Raw genomic sequence first — 14444 nt, forward strand, 5'->3', positions numbered from 1 at the left:
AGGGAACAATTCATAATAAGGGAGAGTTAGCACGTAAGCAGGATGATTAGATCCCCCCAAGCACCTGTAATAAAGAACAATACAAATAAAATTATAAATCATATTTAAATGTATGACTTACATTTTATAACTTATAAAATTATAAATCATATTTGAGTCACATATACATTTAAATCATTTACGAAACATTAAATAACAGGACAGTTCAGATAAGATTATAAATTATATTTAAGATATGTTTAAAATGATTAAATACACGAAGGAATAAAAATCACATAGAAAGAACACGTTTCTATAAAAATAACAGACTGAAAATGCACCAAACTGAAGTTCTACGACTGCAAATGACCCCCAAATCATTTAAAAACTAAAAACATAGTAGTTCAGGTAGGAAAATTGGTGTTTTTGACAAGTAGAAAGACTTGGTTAACTGGGAGATAAATGTAAGGGAATTTCACAGAAGGCAGCATAGATATAAAGAGAGAGAAAATATGGGAGAGATTAAGAAATGGGGACGAATGCAGGAGAAGGGCACCCTGGAGCCAGGCAGGCGCTCTGAGCGACACGGGGCAGCGCAGGTGCCCGCCGACCATGGGTCTTCCATCCAGGCAAATGATGGACTGCCTGCCCACACGACCGAGTTCTGGACACGGGAATGCGAGTGGATCGGACAGGGGCCTCTCTCAGCTGCGGCCGTGGAGAGCGCTCTCTACGGACCCAGGCGGGGCGCAGCTGGCAGGAGGTGTCTGGAGCACTGCCATTCCAAAGGCGCCTAGAGGGGCTCCACTCCATCAGAAGCTGTGCTCTGCGGGCATTGGACCCAGTGAAGGGAGCCCTGGACGGGGAGACAGGCCAGCCCCCCGGGATCCCCGCTCGCTCAGGGACTGCCTCTCTGCCGCCGCTGTGCCCGAGAACACCTGCGGGGCAGTTCCACGGAGACCCGGGTGGGAAAGGCCTGCGGACAGAGAAGCCCGCAGGGTGCACCTCGGCGGGCTCCGCGCTCACACCGCCGGGCCCCGCCACCAGAGTAACGCCCCTGATTGGCTGCGCGGAGACCTTATTTCTTCCACCCGGGGATGCCCTCTTTCTGGGGTTACCCTTGGTTCTTGGGAGCACCCTGGCCTGTGAGAGGTGAGCGGGAAGACCGAGGGGCCCAGCGCGCCGTCCCGGGCAGTGAGGGCAGCTAAGGAGGGCTTCCTGGCTGCAGTGCAAGCGCGGGCCACACGGGGGCGGCACGGGGCTGCGTTTCGGCGCCTCCTGGGGTGAGCTGCCCTGGCACCAAAGGGTGGGAAGGGGTGGCCCCTGCCCACCCCACCCCTTTCTCCACCCCTTCTCCACACACTCCGCAAAATGTCTTAGGAACCTAAGCAGCGGGGGGAAAGTGGCAGGTTTTCAAATGGCAATAAAGAGATCGGCAGGTCTGGAAGGGTCCCCTGAAATCCTCAGCCCTGTCCGCCACCCCCAAGCAGCTTGGGAAACTGAGGCTCAGGGAAGTCAAATCGCTTGCCCACTGTCATGCAGCTGCCTAGCTCCCAGTTCACTGCCTCCCTCTGGGACAGCGCTCCACTGCTGGTTATCTGGGGTAGAGGTCCCCAGGATTCACTGCCTGGATGGGATATGCAAACACACAAAGGACTACAGAGTCGGTGGAAAGCAACCAAAGCCCCACCAGATAGGAGAGAGGCTAGGAAGATGGAGATGCCTCCTCAGCCGGTGGAGGTGGGAGGGAGGGTAGAATCCAGGAGGCCATCATGGAGGAGGTGGCACTTGGCCTTTGACATTGGGGACGGGGTAAGATGCTGACTCAGCTGACACTCCCGGTCTTGGACAAACGGTGGGGGGTAAGAAAATCTGGAGCATAGACACATAATAGACTGCCTGCCCACATGGCCCAGTTCTGGCCACGGGAACGTGCATAGACGGGACATGGGCCTCTTCCCAGCTGAGGCCATGGAGGGCTGTGCTCGTGAAGGACTCCAGAGGCCCGACGGAAGTCTGCTGGTGTCCTGCTGCCGCCTAGGTCTCTGCCTTTCAAACTGGGGAAGGGCTTGGCCTTGGAATGTTCCTGAATTCCAGTGCGTTGAAAGTGCAGAAAATGGCGGCCCTCCAGATGATCTCATGCGGGAGTGGGGTGAACAAATGGTCTCCATGGTGACCAGAGGGCCTTATTTGGGGTGTCCAGCTGCCCCGTGGAGATCTGGAGGCCAGTCCAGAGGAGGAGGGCGGCCACTCCCCATTCCTCCACCATGACTGGAACCGGGGGCTGCTGGCCACAGGGGGCCCTTCATAAGCTCGGAACTGGCAGCTGGGGGCAGCCCAGATTCCTGGCCTCTGAGAAAGCCTCGGCCTGAGGTGGGAGGTCCATGGAGCAGCCTGTTCCACCTGCTCAACCTCCCAAAAAGTCAGGGGCTCCTCCCAAGGGGCAGCAGCACACTCAGCTCAGCTCTCTCCTGACCAGGAGGGTGCAGGGCAGGAAGGGATGCAGGCAGGGCGTCCCTGCCCCCACGTCCTCTGCAAGGCAGGGCAGCAGACAGGCTTCAGGGAGGGGGGCGCTGACCAGGCCCGTTCTGCTGCTTCCACGGGGAGTGGACATGCAAATGCCACCTTCCCCTGACATCAGCCCCCAGTGCCTGCGTCGGCCTCCCAGCCCAGACTCCGTCAGGGAGGCACAGCACCCACCCAGCTCCACCTAAGACTCTGGCATCTCTACCTGCCTCTTCAGAAACTCAGACTTCAAGAACTCAGAGCTGAGAAGTGCAGGTCGGCTCAGGCTCTGAACACCAGCAGATGGAGATCAACTCTGCTCCTTGGTAGCTGGGGGATCGGGGCTTGGTATTCGTCCCTCTGAGTCTGTTCCCCCAGCTGTATTTGGTAAACCAGAAGAAAGGTGGAACCAGATTCAAGGATTCAAGGAGACACATGAAGGTGCGCTTAGCACAGGGCCTGGCACTAGCATGTGCTCAGTATGTAGCTACCACCATTATGACTAGTGTGACCACATGTACAGTAGACGGCCTCTTACCCAGCGTCCCCAATTAACAGGAGTCAGTCTCCGTGTCCCCTAAACATCCTGCCTGGTGCTCGGTGCTCTTGGCATTCTGCAGAATGCCCTCCAGTTGATTTTGTTTCCCACAAGGCAATTGTGTTTGTTCCCAAGTCTTTCTTACCCCAGTTGTGCTTAATATTATAAATGCGTGATTCGATTAAGGATGTAAAACTGCAGTTAAATCGTTGAGTATCAAGGCCCCTTTACACTCTTAGACTTTTTGAAGATCCCAAAGATATTTTGTTTATGCAGTTTACATCTATCAGTATTTACCATATCAGACATTAAAGCTGAGAGATTTTTAAAGCACGTGAACACAGAAACCCGTCCTGCATCGGCTGCCGAAGTGGGCCGCGGCCACTGGAAATCATCCCCTGGACGTTTGTGAGGAGACGAGAGGGTAAAGGGTGAGTGGCATCTTGGTTTGATCATGAAGAGAGTCTTGACTCCTGGGTCTCCTGAAGAGTGTTGAGGGCTCCCAGCATCCCCAGACTCTTGGGGAACCTCAAGACCCTGACAGAGCAATCTGAATGAAAACTAATGAAACTTGAGTGCCAAATATGAGTTACTCTCTGAAAACCAGGCTGAACACTTTGAAAAGTCCTACCACAGATGAGGGAGTAATCTGGGGAGAATAACCACATAAATGACGAAAAACTGCCTTCAGGTGGCTTTGCAAGTGCCTGGAGGTTCTGCTGTCCCTTGGGAGAAGCGAAGCTGGAAGCCGGCGCTGATTCGTCGGGATGTGGTTTCTCTAACAGAGAGGAGCCGAGCTCCGATCTGCAGACTCATGTTTGGAGGAAAGGCTTTTTAACCTTTTTATCAAAAGACAGACAAATCAATGTCATTTAAAATTTTAGGTGAAAATAAAATGTTTAAGACACCCATTTCTAGTTAAGTAGGATTTCCCCATTTATGCAACTTGCCCAATTAACTCTATAGTTACAGATGCTCCCAGAATGTTGGCCCAACCCAGCCCATCCTCTCCCACTGCGGACTTCACGAGGCAAAGGTGTCTGGCCTGCAAAGGCCCGGAAAGGGCGTGCACGCAGAGGCACAGCAAGGGCACAAGCCTGGTTCAGGGCAGGGCCTGGCATGTTTGAGTGTGGCTGGGAGGTCAGCATGGCTGGATCTGAGGGGGCTGGATAAGCGGGCGGCTGAGGTCTCAGAGGTCAGCAGAGTGGGCCAGGGAGGACCTGGAGCTCCACAGGCAGGTCTTTACATTTTAACTTAATCGAGCTGGGAGATCAGGGTGGGTTTCAGGACAAGAATGACGTGTTTGAGGAATGTTTGAAAAGGTCACCCTGGCTGCTGATTGCAAAGAAAGAGCAATGTTGGGGGTCAGGGGGGCCTTCGTGGGCCCCCACCACTGCAGAGTGGGGGAGTGGAGGAGGCAAGGGGAAGTCTTAAATGGAGGTTTTATTTGTATTGAGGCCGGGTGAGGCCAACAGAGCAGGAGGAATCTGCCACTGAAAACATTCGTTACTCCCAGTTCCCACGAGGAGGGGGCACAGGTGTGCCACCAGGGCCGCACGGGGAGCTCCAGTGTAGGTCAGGAGGCAGAGGGAGTGAGGGGGTGGAGAGGGCAAGAGCCTTTTCTGCGGTTTCCAGGGAAGGCTGGGGAAGGCCTGGGTTAGGATTGGCTCATCTGAGTAAGTTCAGTGGGCTCCGGGGTAAGGGCTGGCCTAGCCACCTGGTAACTGGCCCTGGACTGACAATGGAGGTGGACTGTCCAGGACTGCACGGCGTGTAGAAGATCAACAGAGAAGGTGGTCTGGAGTGCGGGTTCCTGGTTGCTTGGTTTGCATATCGGAGGCTCCCTCGAATGGGAGTCCTTTGCTATCTCTAGGAAATAGAGAGAGCAGTCTCTCTTAGGTTGGCAAGTTCCCCAGAAGTCAAATCATCAAAAAACACGGAAACTAAAACCTGATTGATTAATGCAGGGGCGATGGTGAGGAGTGGGTGGGACTAGGGGCATGAGACCGAGGGCTTCTGTGAGGTAAGGGAGTGAACTGGCAGGGGGTGGGAGTGGCTGTGTGGTCAGGCTGGTCAGGGAGGATGGGGCACTAGATGGACCTGAAGGAGGCGGCTCTGGGGTAGAGCCTTTGGTGCAGAAACAATACGGGCAGGAGAGCAGATGAGGTGGGTTCCAGGCGCAGCGGGAGAGACAGCAGTGCCTGGCTGGTGTGCACAGGCTAGCTGCTGTGGCTGAGAGGGAACCCTTGCAGGGTAAGGGCTCTGGTCCTGCGTAACCCCAGTGGGGCCATGCACCAGCCAGGAGCTCAGGGCCAAGGCCATGGACAAATGAGACGGGTCATGAGAGGGGGCAGCTGATAGGACCTCCAACTGCGAAGTAGCTGCCATGGAGCCTGGAGGCTAGTGTCCCAGAAGCCAAGTGGCAGCATTTCAGGAGGTTAGTGGGGCCAGGACATGGAGCGGAGAATGGTCCTTATAGGCGCATTTCCACATCCAATTTGATAAGGTACACTAACTTCAAGCCTAAATTAAGGGAAATGTTACCTGCCTCCAAAAAGAATTCCAACTTCTCATAAGTAGACCTGGAATACCAAAAAATCATACTGAATTACATTTAAATTTTTGTCAGTAAATATTTGTGGAAATTTATTGTCTCTCCTTTTATACAAGGACATACATGATACCTTCTGTTTTGCCTCTTGGGTCCACGAAGTCTAACGTATTTACTATCTGGCCCTTTATGGAAGTATTTTGTCCATCTTGAGCTATAGCAGGCCAGTGATGGAGGCACTCCTAGGATGGATGAGGGCTGCGAGGCCCAGGGGATCTGATGGAAGGGGGTGGTGGCTTCCACAAGGATCAGGGCATGGGGGCTCAGAGCAAGGTCCAGAGCCCTGATGTGCCCTGGCAGGTCTGCAGCATGCTGACATGGAGCCCACACCACTTGGGGAGACTGAGTCACCAGTTCCTGCTTGGTCGCTGAGGCACATGGGGAGGTGACACAGGACTGCAGTGCCTGGGATGGGGCAGAGATCTCACCAGGAACATGTCACTGTCCTCAGGACCTCATCCACGTGGCACTCATGGCTGCTGGAGCTCTGCAATGCTCTAGGTGATGGTCTGATCAATAGTATCTTTCCATTTCTGACCATTGTCTGTCTGCTGTGCTCCATGCAGGCAGACACGGGGCTGCTCTCCTGGGAACCTCCAGCACTGGGCACTCAGCACCCCAGCTTGGTGAACAAACCAGGGAAGGAGTTAGTGAATCAGCCAGTGAACAGCCCCCACCCCACTCCAGTGCCTGGCCCCATGCCTTGCTCAAAGTAGATGTTCGGCAAGTATTAGCTAAGAAATTAACTTTGGACTTTGCACACTTTCTAGCTGGAGTGTGTCCCTATGGTGCCTCTGAGTGGTTGGCAGGGCTGAGCCCACGGTGGGCAACCCACTCCTGATGAGACTCTGCAGCCCCCTGCAAACAGCCCCTGAAGCCTGCCTCGCCCTGTGGGTGGGAGGCTTAGATGATATCCCCCAGCCAGCCCAGGATGGGGAGGACACCTCTGCCAGCAGGGGTCTCAGCTGCAAGATTCTGTGGGCAAAACAGTGATATTTATGTCCTTTTATGTCCTTCTTGAAGCTCTAATCACCATGTAGAGCCCTAGGTAGGAAGGTGTGCAGAAGCCCTGGCCCCATCCCCAAGGGCCTTAGGAATGAGGGCTGGAGGCAGGGGACTGGAGGGGTGTTGGGGATACTGACACTTGAAATACAAACAGGCTGCTGGGACAGGCCTGGTGGGGGAAGGCAGGGGTATGCAGTGGAGACCATGGGTAAAAACACTGAATTAGGAGTGAACAAATGAAAACTCTGGTTGACATTCTCCTCTTCCTTTCTGGGCATCAGAGCTGTGTGACCTCAGGCAGGTGTGCAGCCCCTCTGATCCTCAGCTTGTACTTTCATAGACTGTGCCTCACTAACTCTGACACCCACTCTTGGGCCCACAGACCTGTGGACATGTAAAGGGCCAGTGGTGCCCCCAAGCTTACAAGGTGAATGTCTCCCAGGCCCTCTGCTGAGGAACCCAGGCCTTGAACCGGCTCCTCTGGCTCCAGGCCCAGGGCACTCCCTCTCCCCACACGCTCCCTCTTGGGGGCAGTGTGGCGGGTACAAGCCAGACTGACCTTGGTGGAAGGACAGTGAGGAAGAAGGCCTCATGACTTGAGAAGAAGCTGGACACCTTCCCACCTGGATTCCGGGGACCCAGCCTCTCTCTCTGCTGGGTCCCACCTGTGGCCTCGCAGTGTGGCTTTGGGGAAGCCATGAGGCTCAGGGAGGCCTGGATTCAGCCTTGCCAGCCCTATCCTTCTAGACCTGGCCAGGGCCTACCTCTGGGGGCCATTCAGAGCAGGCAGAGCTGGAGGTGCCCACCAGAAAGCCCCAGGGGCCCCAGGGGCCTCCATGCTCCCTGTGCCATGCTCCGAGCAAGGTGTCCTCCACCGTGGGAGAGGAGGCCCCCTTCCCTTCTCCTTTGTGCCTGGCTCAGCGCCAGCCACCCACTGGGAGACCAGCAGTGCTGTCCAGCATGGAGTAGACTAATCCCACTCCTGGCCTTACCCTGCTTGTGATGGTGAAGAGCTCAGGCGCCGGCCTGCTGTCCCTCGAGGGCCTGCTACCGCTGCTGAGACACCACCATTTCCGCCTCTGTGTTCAGTCCTCAGCCCGTGCAGGCTCAGGGCACAGCCCTTCAGGACCCAGGACGGCACACAGTTCTCTGCCCTCAAGACCTGAGCAGCAGTGGGTTGGCCAAGGAGGAGACAGGAGGGGAGCAGGAGGGCTGGCCAGGGTGGGAGGGCAGGGCCAGGGGCTCAGGCTATCAGGCCACAGGGACAGTAGGAGCCATGGAGCTGAGCCCATCTTGGGGCCATCAGGCAGGACCGATGAAAGTGAGGATGGAGGTCAACCTTCCAAAGCCATCCCTGGAGCAGGAGGCTGGGGCCGCAGAGGTCACGGGACCCCGAGGCTCTCCCAGGGACCACAAAGCATTCTAACTATTTTTGTAGCTTTCACAAGCTGCTCCCTTTGAAGCATGACTAACTTGAAAACAGCTGAACTTCAGAAACTCAAAATTGCCCATGTGACTGATGTGGGTCTCCTGGGGAACTGAGAGCTTAACTTTAAAAAAAAACAAACCTTTATAAGCACTCAAAAATCACTTCTGCCCAGAGCTGGAGAAATTGTTCTCAAGGGGACACTTAGCTGACTTGGGAAACACAAAAGAATGACATGCAATCTGAATTTGGGAGAAAGGTGGGTGTTCCTGGCTCACCTCGCCCCCTGTCCTGCTCACTCCAGGCACAGGGCCATGTCTGGACAGGAAGATGTGCCATCTCAGGACAGACACGCAGGGGGGCTCAGTCCTCTGCTGGGCAGCCGCCTGCCCACTCAGACCTGCTTGGGCCCCACAGGCACAGCAGTGAGACATGGGCAGGGGGCACCCACTCCATCCCTTCACTGCTTGACCAGCTCACTGGACCACACTCCTATGATCAGCTAAATGTGGCCCCAGAAGAACTCCACGACCCAATCCCCGGAATCTGGAAACACGTTACCCCACATGGCAAAGGGGCTTTGCAGATGTGACCCTGAGATGGGGAGAAGAACCTGAGTCATCAGGGGGGCCCAGAGAAATCACCGGGGTCTTTCCAAAAGGCAGGATGGGGAACTGAGGGGCCATGTGGCCACGGAAGCAGAGTCAGAGAAAGATTTGAAGGTGCTACCCTTTGAAGATGGAGGAAGGGGCCACAAGCCAAGGAATGCAGGAAGCCTCTTGAAGCAAGGAACAGGTTCTCCCCTAGAGCCTCCAGCAGACAAGCCCTGCCCACACCTTGACTTCGGCCCCGTGAAACGAACTTTGGCCTTCTGACCTCCAGAACTGTAAGATATTAAACCCGTGTTATTTTAAGCCATTAAGTTTGGGGTAATTTGCTACAGCAGCCACAGGACACTAATATAGCTCCCAGAGCCAACGGCCGCTCCCACCCCTGCAGCCTCCCCCACTCCAGGCCCGTGAGACGGTTCTCTCTTGGCTGCTCTGCGGGAAGCCTTGCTGGTGAGGTTCTTGGAAGGTGAGGTCTTCCCACGAGTCTCAACAGGTCGTGGCTGCCCACAGGGTAAAGATTTTTGGAGCAACAGAAAAACACCCACTCACACACACAGTACCTCTCTCCCTGCTGGATGCCTGGAATTCCTCCGCCTGGAGCATGGCTGTTGCTTTAATTCCCAGATGGGATCGTTCAGGGGAAGGTTTATATTAAGGCATAGGTGATCCTCATCAGAATTTTCCAAGTGCTGGTTCCTGAGTGGGGGGTGGGTGTCCACAGCAGAGAGGATTCTGGAAAGGCTCCCGGAAAGTGGAGTTAATCAGCTCTTCAGACTTCCTGTCTGTCCTGCCCCCGTTTCCCACCCACCCCCTTTCCCCTTGGAAGCGCGGTATTTTCTCTGCTGGGCAAAGCTGTTCCTGGCCCTGTCATCAAAGACTGGAGTCTTCCTTGTTTCCAGGTTTGGACTCACCAGTCCCCCTTCCCACCACATACCACTGTGGGGGGCAGCGCTGGGAGAGAGGTTCTCCCAGGGTGGTCTTTCCAGAACTGGGGGGCCCACCTGTGATCCACACTGTCCCCAGGATGGCCCAGGCTCCCAGAACCCCAAAGCTGAGACAATCCCATCTCCACCCTTGGGCTTGCTCCACCCCAAATGCAGCCAGGGAACCCTGAGTGTCTAGTAATAATGCCATGCACCCAGGGACCCCGGGGCTCTCAAGCTCACAGGCCCCAGGGCCCAGGCAGGCTACGAGCATGAGGAGGCAGCCGCATTGAGAGTAGCCTATCGGGAGTAGCACGGCCTGTGGTCCCCCGACCTCCAAATACAAATGTCTGAAGACAAGGGTAGGCTTTGGGTGGGCGGGGCGGGGCCGCGCCTCCCTGACTCAGGCCCAGGTGGGCCTCACGTGGGGAGTCCTTGGTCATGTCTGAGCCCTTCTCTCTCTCGCCTGTCACCACGTGTGGGAGGTAGGTCCCCTCCATAGTGAGCACAGGGCATGCAGATCAGGCAGTGAACTGCCTCCGAGACTCATTCACAGGCAGCAGACACCATGGAGAACCTGCCATGAGCGCTTGCGGCGGCGTGGAAGGGCAGGCACTCCCACGGACCAGACTCAGGGTCCACATTTAATTATGTTAAATATGAATAAAAGTACAGCAAATGTGTGGCTCACTTCACATACCTTACATGACTAAGGGAGTACAATTTAATACAATCCAATACACGGCTTTGGGGAACACAAAGGAACTTCAATACCAGGTCATGAGAAATGCTCCATTTTGCTTTGGTTTCAGATGACAGGCTGTAGGGCCACTGCTTGAGAACAGCACCGATGCCGTCAGCAAGAACCAGGCCTCGAATGAGAGAGCAAGGTGATAGACGTGCCCTTTGGAGGAAAGGCCCCTTGGGAGAAACTGTGTCCGGATGGCCCTGATGGGCACAGAAGGGATGGGCCTGCACAGAGAAAAGACTTGTACGATGCACCAAGTAATATTGGAAACAATACCTTCAGTAATACTTCTGTAAGAAGCAGAATTACACTACATGTTATTCACATGCATAGAGTGCGTAAGAAAAATCCTTTGTGATAGTTACGGTTGGGGTGGAACTGCAAAACATGTACTGAAATGGTGAGTTCGTTGGCAGAGAAATTAATCCGTGAAAGGGTTGTATCCAGAGCAGAGGAGCCTCATTAGCAACAGAACTAAAGGAACCCACTCAGAAAATGCACCCAACACACATACACACACTCTGTACTGCCAATAAATACACACACACACTGAAGTGATATCTCCCTACAGCACCCTTGCGCTCAGGCCAGATTTCCCTTCTGGCTGCTGTTCCAAGTGCCGGCTACAGAGAAAGAGGGGACTGTCCCTGAAAATGGGTGTTCAGGACACACAGCTCATTCAGTAGCAGAAACAGCCGGGTCGCACCAGTACTGAGAGCCCTCTGCACGCCTTCCGGTGAGCTGTGCATCCATCTCTGATGGCAGAGAGACAGCAGTGCTGGGGGGCAGCGGGGCACATCCTCACACCCACGAGATGGTGGTATGCAGGCACTTGTGCTTTCCTCCTTCGGTGGACAGGACCTGCTCTGAGAGCTTGGGTTCGCACACTTCCTTTGTCAACACTCGAGTGAAGCTCCGCTGGGGATTCCCTGCAGTGCTGTGCCATGTGGGCCCCACTGTCTCATCCATCTTTCTCCATCACCTCCAAGAAACGACAAGACCATTGGCCCATCCATTGGTCAAGGGAGGTGCCAAAAAGTTCCATTAAGAATCTCAGCATGCCACATTTGGCCCAAGTATAGTTCATGCATTGTGTTTCTGAATCAGCCCATCTTGTAGTTTGTGAACTGAGTAAGGGCCTCTGACCACACGTGGGCAATAAGCTCATTCCAGGGCATTCCACGGCAGAGCAATGAGGCCTTATCAGCAACGAGAATCAAAACTTGGAACACCGTCTGGTTCTGATGACCTTGTGAGCATGAGGGCCTGAGTCACCTAGATTTTCCAGGAAGTGTGCAAGTCCTTACGTTGCTAGGTCTGCATTCACAGCAAAAATTTCCCTTCCAATTATAAACTGAATTTATAGTCTGATTATAAACTGAATAAACTCTTGAGAAAACATCTAAAGAAGCAGAAAAGAGAGCTACAGCTTGTGAAATGCAGAAAGTGGTTTGTTTCAAACCCATTCATTTTCTATGTTAAACATAAGCAAAGTCCTCGAGATCAGGCTGGAAGGAGGTCCAGAACAGTGTTTCAAAACTGAACAGAAGTGTAAGCTCCAGGAAGCCCCACAGCCTTCCGCGTATTTGATTGGTTCCCAGAGCTGTCAACCCCAGACTGATGCCTCCCTCGGCGCCAGCCCAGCACCCCCTGGCCTCATCCCAGGAGCTCCGGGGCCAAAGGGAATTCTTCCAGAAGCGGAGTTTCTGATGGCCTGGGATGGAGGAGCTGTGTGATGGGTCAAGGCCAGGCTGGTTAACATCACAAAGGAAATTCTGAAATGGTCACAACAGACATGAACCCAGGAGGGTACAGAAGACTGGAATCTCTGGGTTTGCTCTGTGTTGTGAGTAAAAGGGTTCCCCACAGAGAGGCGTTTGACATCACAGTAATAATGGACAACGGGCCATGCTGGCAGCAGTCGGAGCTCACGTCTTCTTCCATGCAAACGCCTCGTCGGCGAGAAGCTGGGCCAGCCTGGCATTGAAAGGTCTGTAGAAGTCCTGCAGGATCCGCTGTGTGACTGGCCACATGGGCCCCAGGTTCCGGTCCTCGGGGCGCCGCGTATTGGATGCAGGACTCCTGGTCATCAGGGCCTCTTGTTTCTCACTTAAGGGCCCTGGAATACGAGAAGGATCCCATGAGGCGGGAGGCGTGGCAGGAGGCCAAAGGAACTGTGCGAACATCCCAGCCACGCTCCACGTTAAGACAGGAGTTAGGAACACGTTCGGGGATTAAGATTCTGTAGCCGGATCCCTTTCGGGGTTGCCAGGGGCAGTAAAATACAGCAGAGGCCGTGGCCCGGTGTTCAGCGCTGGCCCTCGGAAGCGCAGCTGGAACCTATGATGCGGCCCCACCTCCTGCTGTCATTTCCAGCTGCCTGCAAGGACCTGACTCCCACGGCCATCAGCCTGCCCTGGGTAACTACGCGACCTGCCAGACACAGTCCATCCCCTCTGATTTTCCCACTGACCAGCCCGCTGGAATTCTGCTACTGGCACTTCCACTACGCACAGCTGGTGCAAAGGGCCCCATGGCTGGGCCATATTTTACTGTGTGTGTCATGCTGTGAAGTGGCCATGGGGAGAGGAGAAGATGCCATGTGTGCCTAGAGACCCCACCGCGTGAGCCGCCACTGTCAGCAAGATTATCAGTGGGCAGACGCCCCGGGAATGGGCCAGCAGGTGATGCCACCTCCATCCCCTGCCCTCTGGACTGTAAGCTTCTCACTGGCTCAACCCACCAGACACTGCACTAGGCCACTCTGGGCCAGGCTCTCAGGACGAGGCCAGTGCTGAGCCCATATGCAGAAAACCATACCCAGTGTCCTTGGGTTATGCAAAATAAAAGAAACAGAATAGTCCTACTGCCAATCATGGGGACTGAAAACTAGCTCATTAACATGGCAGAGTCTACAGGTAGTCAAATCAGAGAAAAATGGTTCCAGACTTCAGAAGGAAAAGTAATCACACCCCATCATATTACTCATTTTCCAAAAAAAGGAGAAAGAAAATCAAAGGATAAGGGGGTTCCTGAGTCCCAGTGGTGGGCAAACAGGTTTCAAGAAATACTCAACTAACAAAATTCCCAGGCGTAATAATTAGGCAGGGCCTCAGGGGGTGTCCTGGGAAAGAAGAGCCCTGCTTCTGCCTTTCAAGCAGTCCCTGGCTGTCCCACCCACAGGTGCGGCCCTCCATGCCTGCCTGTGTGCCTCTCCCGGATGTCCCCCGGCCAGCAACAGACTCCCCAGAGGCCCAGGAGCAGCTGCCAGCTGCCAAAACCCAGCCTCAGGGCTCTGCCTCCAGGGGTCCCCAACAAACCTGAGACGATGCAACAACCTGCCCACACCTCGTCCAAGCCCTGTTCCAGTCACCCCTGACATCCTGTCCATCCTCAAGGCCCGGCTCACAGACCTTTCCTTCCATGAACCCTTCCATGATTCCTTCAGCAGCTTGGGCCCCAAGTTACGTGTACGAACCTATTGTGAGGATGCAAAGCTTCCCCCACATCACTCCACCAGTTACCTGGCTATTGGAGCCGTGGCTGCCTCTTCTCCCTCCACTGGACTGTAATCTCCCAGATGAGAGGCCATCTCCTCCTCCCCACGGACCCCTCACCACACTGAGCACAAGGCCCTGGGTGTAGCTGGTCTTGGCAGAGGTAATGAATTGGCCCCCCCAGCTCGGCCTGTCCCCCTAGGCTCACAGAGTGTGCATGTGACTCAGTGAGCATGCCAAGAGCCAGCCACCGTGGTGCTGACACCAGCTCCGTGGGTCTCCAGCCCAACATTCATACCGAGGTTGAGAAACTGGAAGACCCTGTGCATGGTGGACTTGACATTGGACGCGTGGTCTTCCAGGCGAAGGATGAGGAACTGATCTTTGTTAAAAACTGCGAGCCAGTCCAGAAGATACACGGCATACAGGCCGACCTGGAGCCTCACCTAGGGCCAAAGAAGGCAGGCATTATTTCAGGAGTAATTCCCCCAACACAGTAAGCACAGTGCTCAAAGTACCACGGCATGCATTGGTAAGCCAGCACCGAGGAGCTGTCCCAGCACACAGTCACCTTCTGAAGTTGGGTTTTAAATGCCATGTA

General features: G+C 54.6%; 1 protein-coding gene across 6 annotated transcripts in view; it reads right to left on the reverse strand.

The window, feature by feature from the left end:
• Window positions 1–10188: 10188 nt before the first annotated feature.
• CHST15 (carbohydrate sulfotransferase 15) overlaps window positions 10189–14444 on the reverse strand; it is a 76447-nt gene continuing 72191 nt past the window's right edge. For 5 of the 6 annotated variants that reach the window (XM_036898898.2, XM_036898899.2, XM_057506442.1 and 2 more), the window contains exons 7-8: window positions 14142–14289; window positions 10189–12465 (exon numbers count right to left, since the gene is read on the reverse strand). In XM_036898898.2, the coding sequence (XP_036754793.2) occupies window positions 12275–12465; window positions 14142–14289 (339 nt within the window). In that variant the 3' untranslated portion in view covers window positions 10189–12274. Of the gene's footprint in view, window positions 12466–14141; window positions 14290–14444 lie in introns of those variants that run through there. The other variant, XM_057506443.1, reaches the window with a different exon arrangement.

This window comes from Manis pentadactyla, chromosome 8 (genome assembly GCF_030020395.1).
Source record: "Manis pentadactyla isolate mManPen7 chromosome 8, mManPen7.hap1, whole genome shotgun sequence".
Classification (NCBI taxonomy): domain Eukaryota; kingdom Metazoa; phylum Chordata; class Mammalia; order Pholidota; family Manidae; genus Manis; species Manis pentadactyla.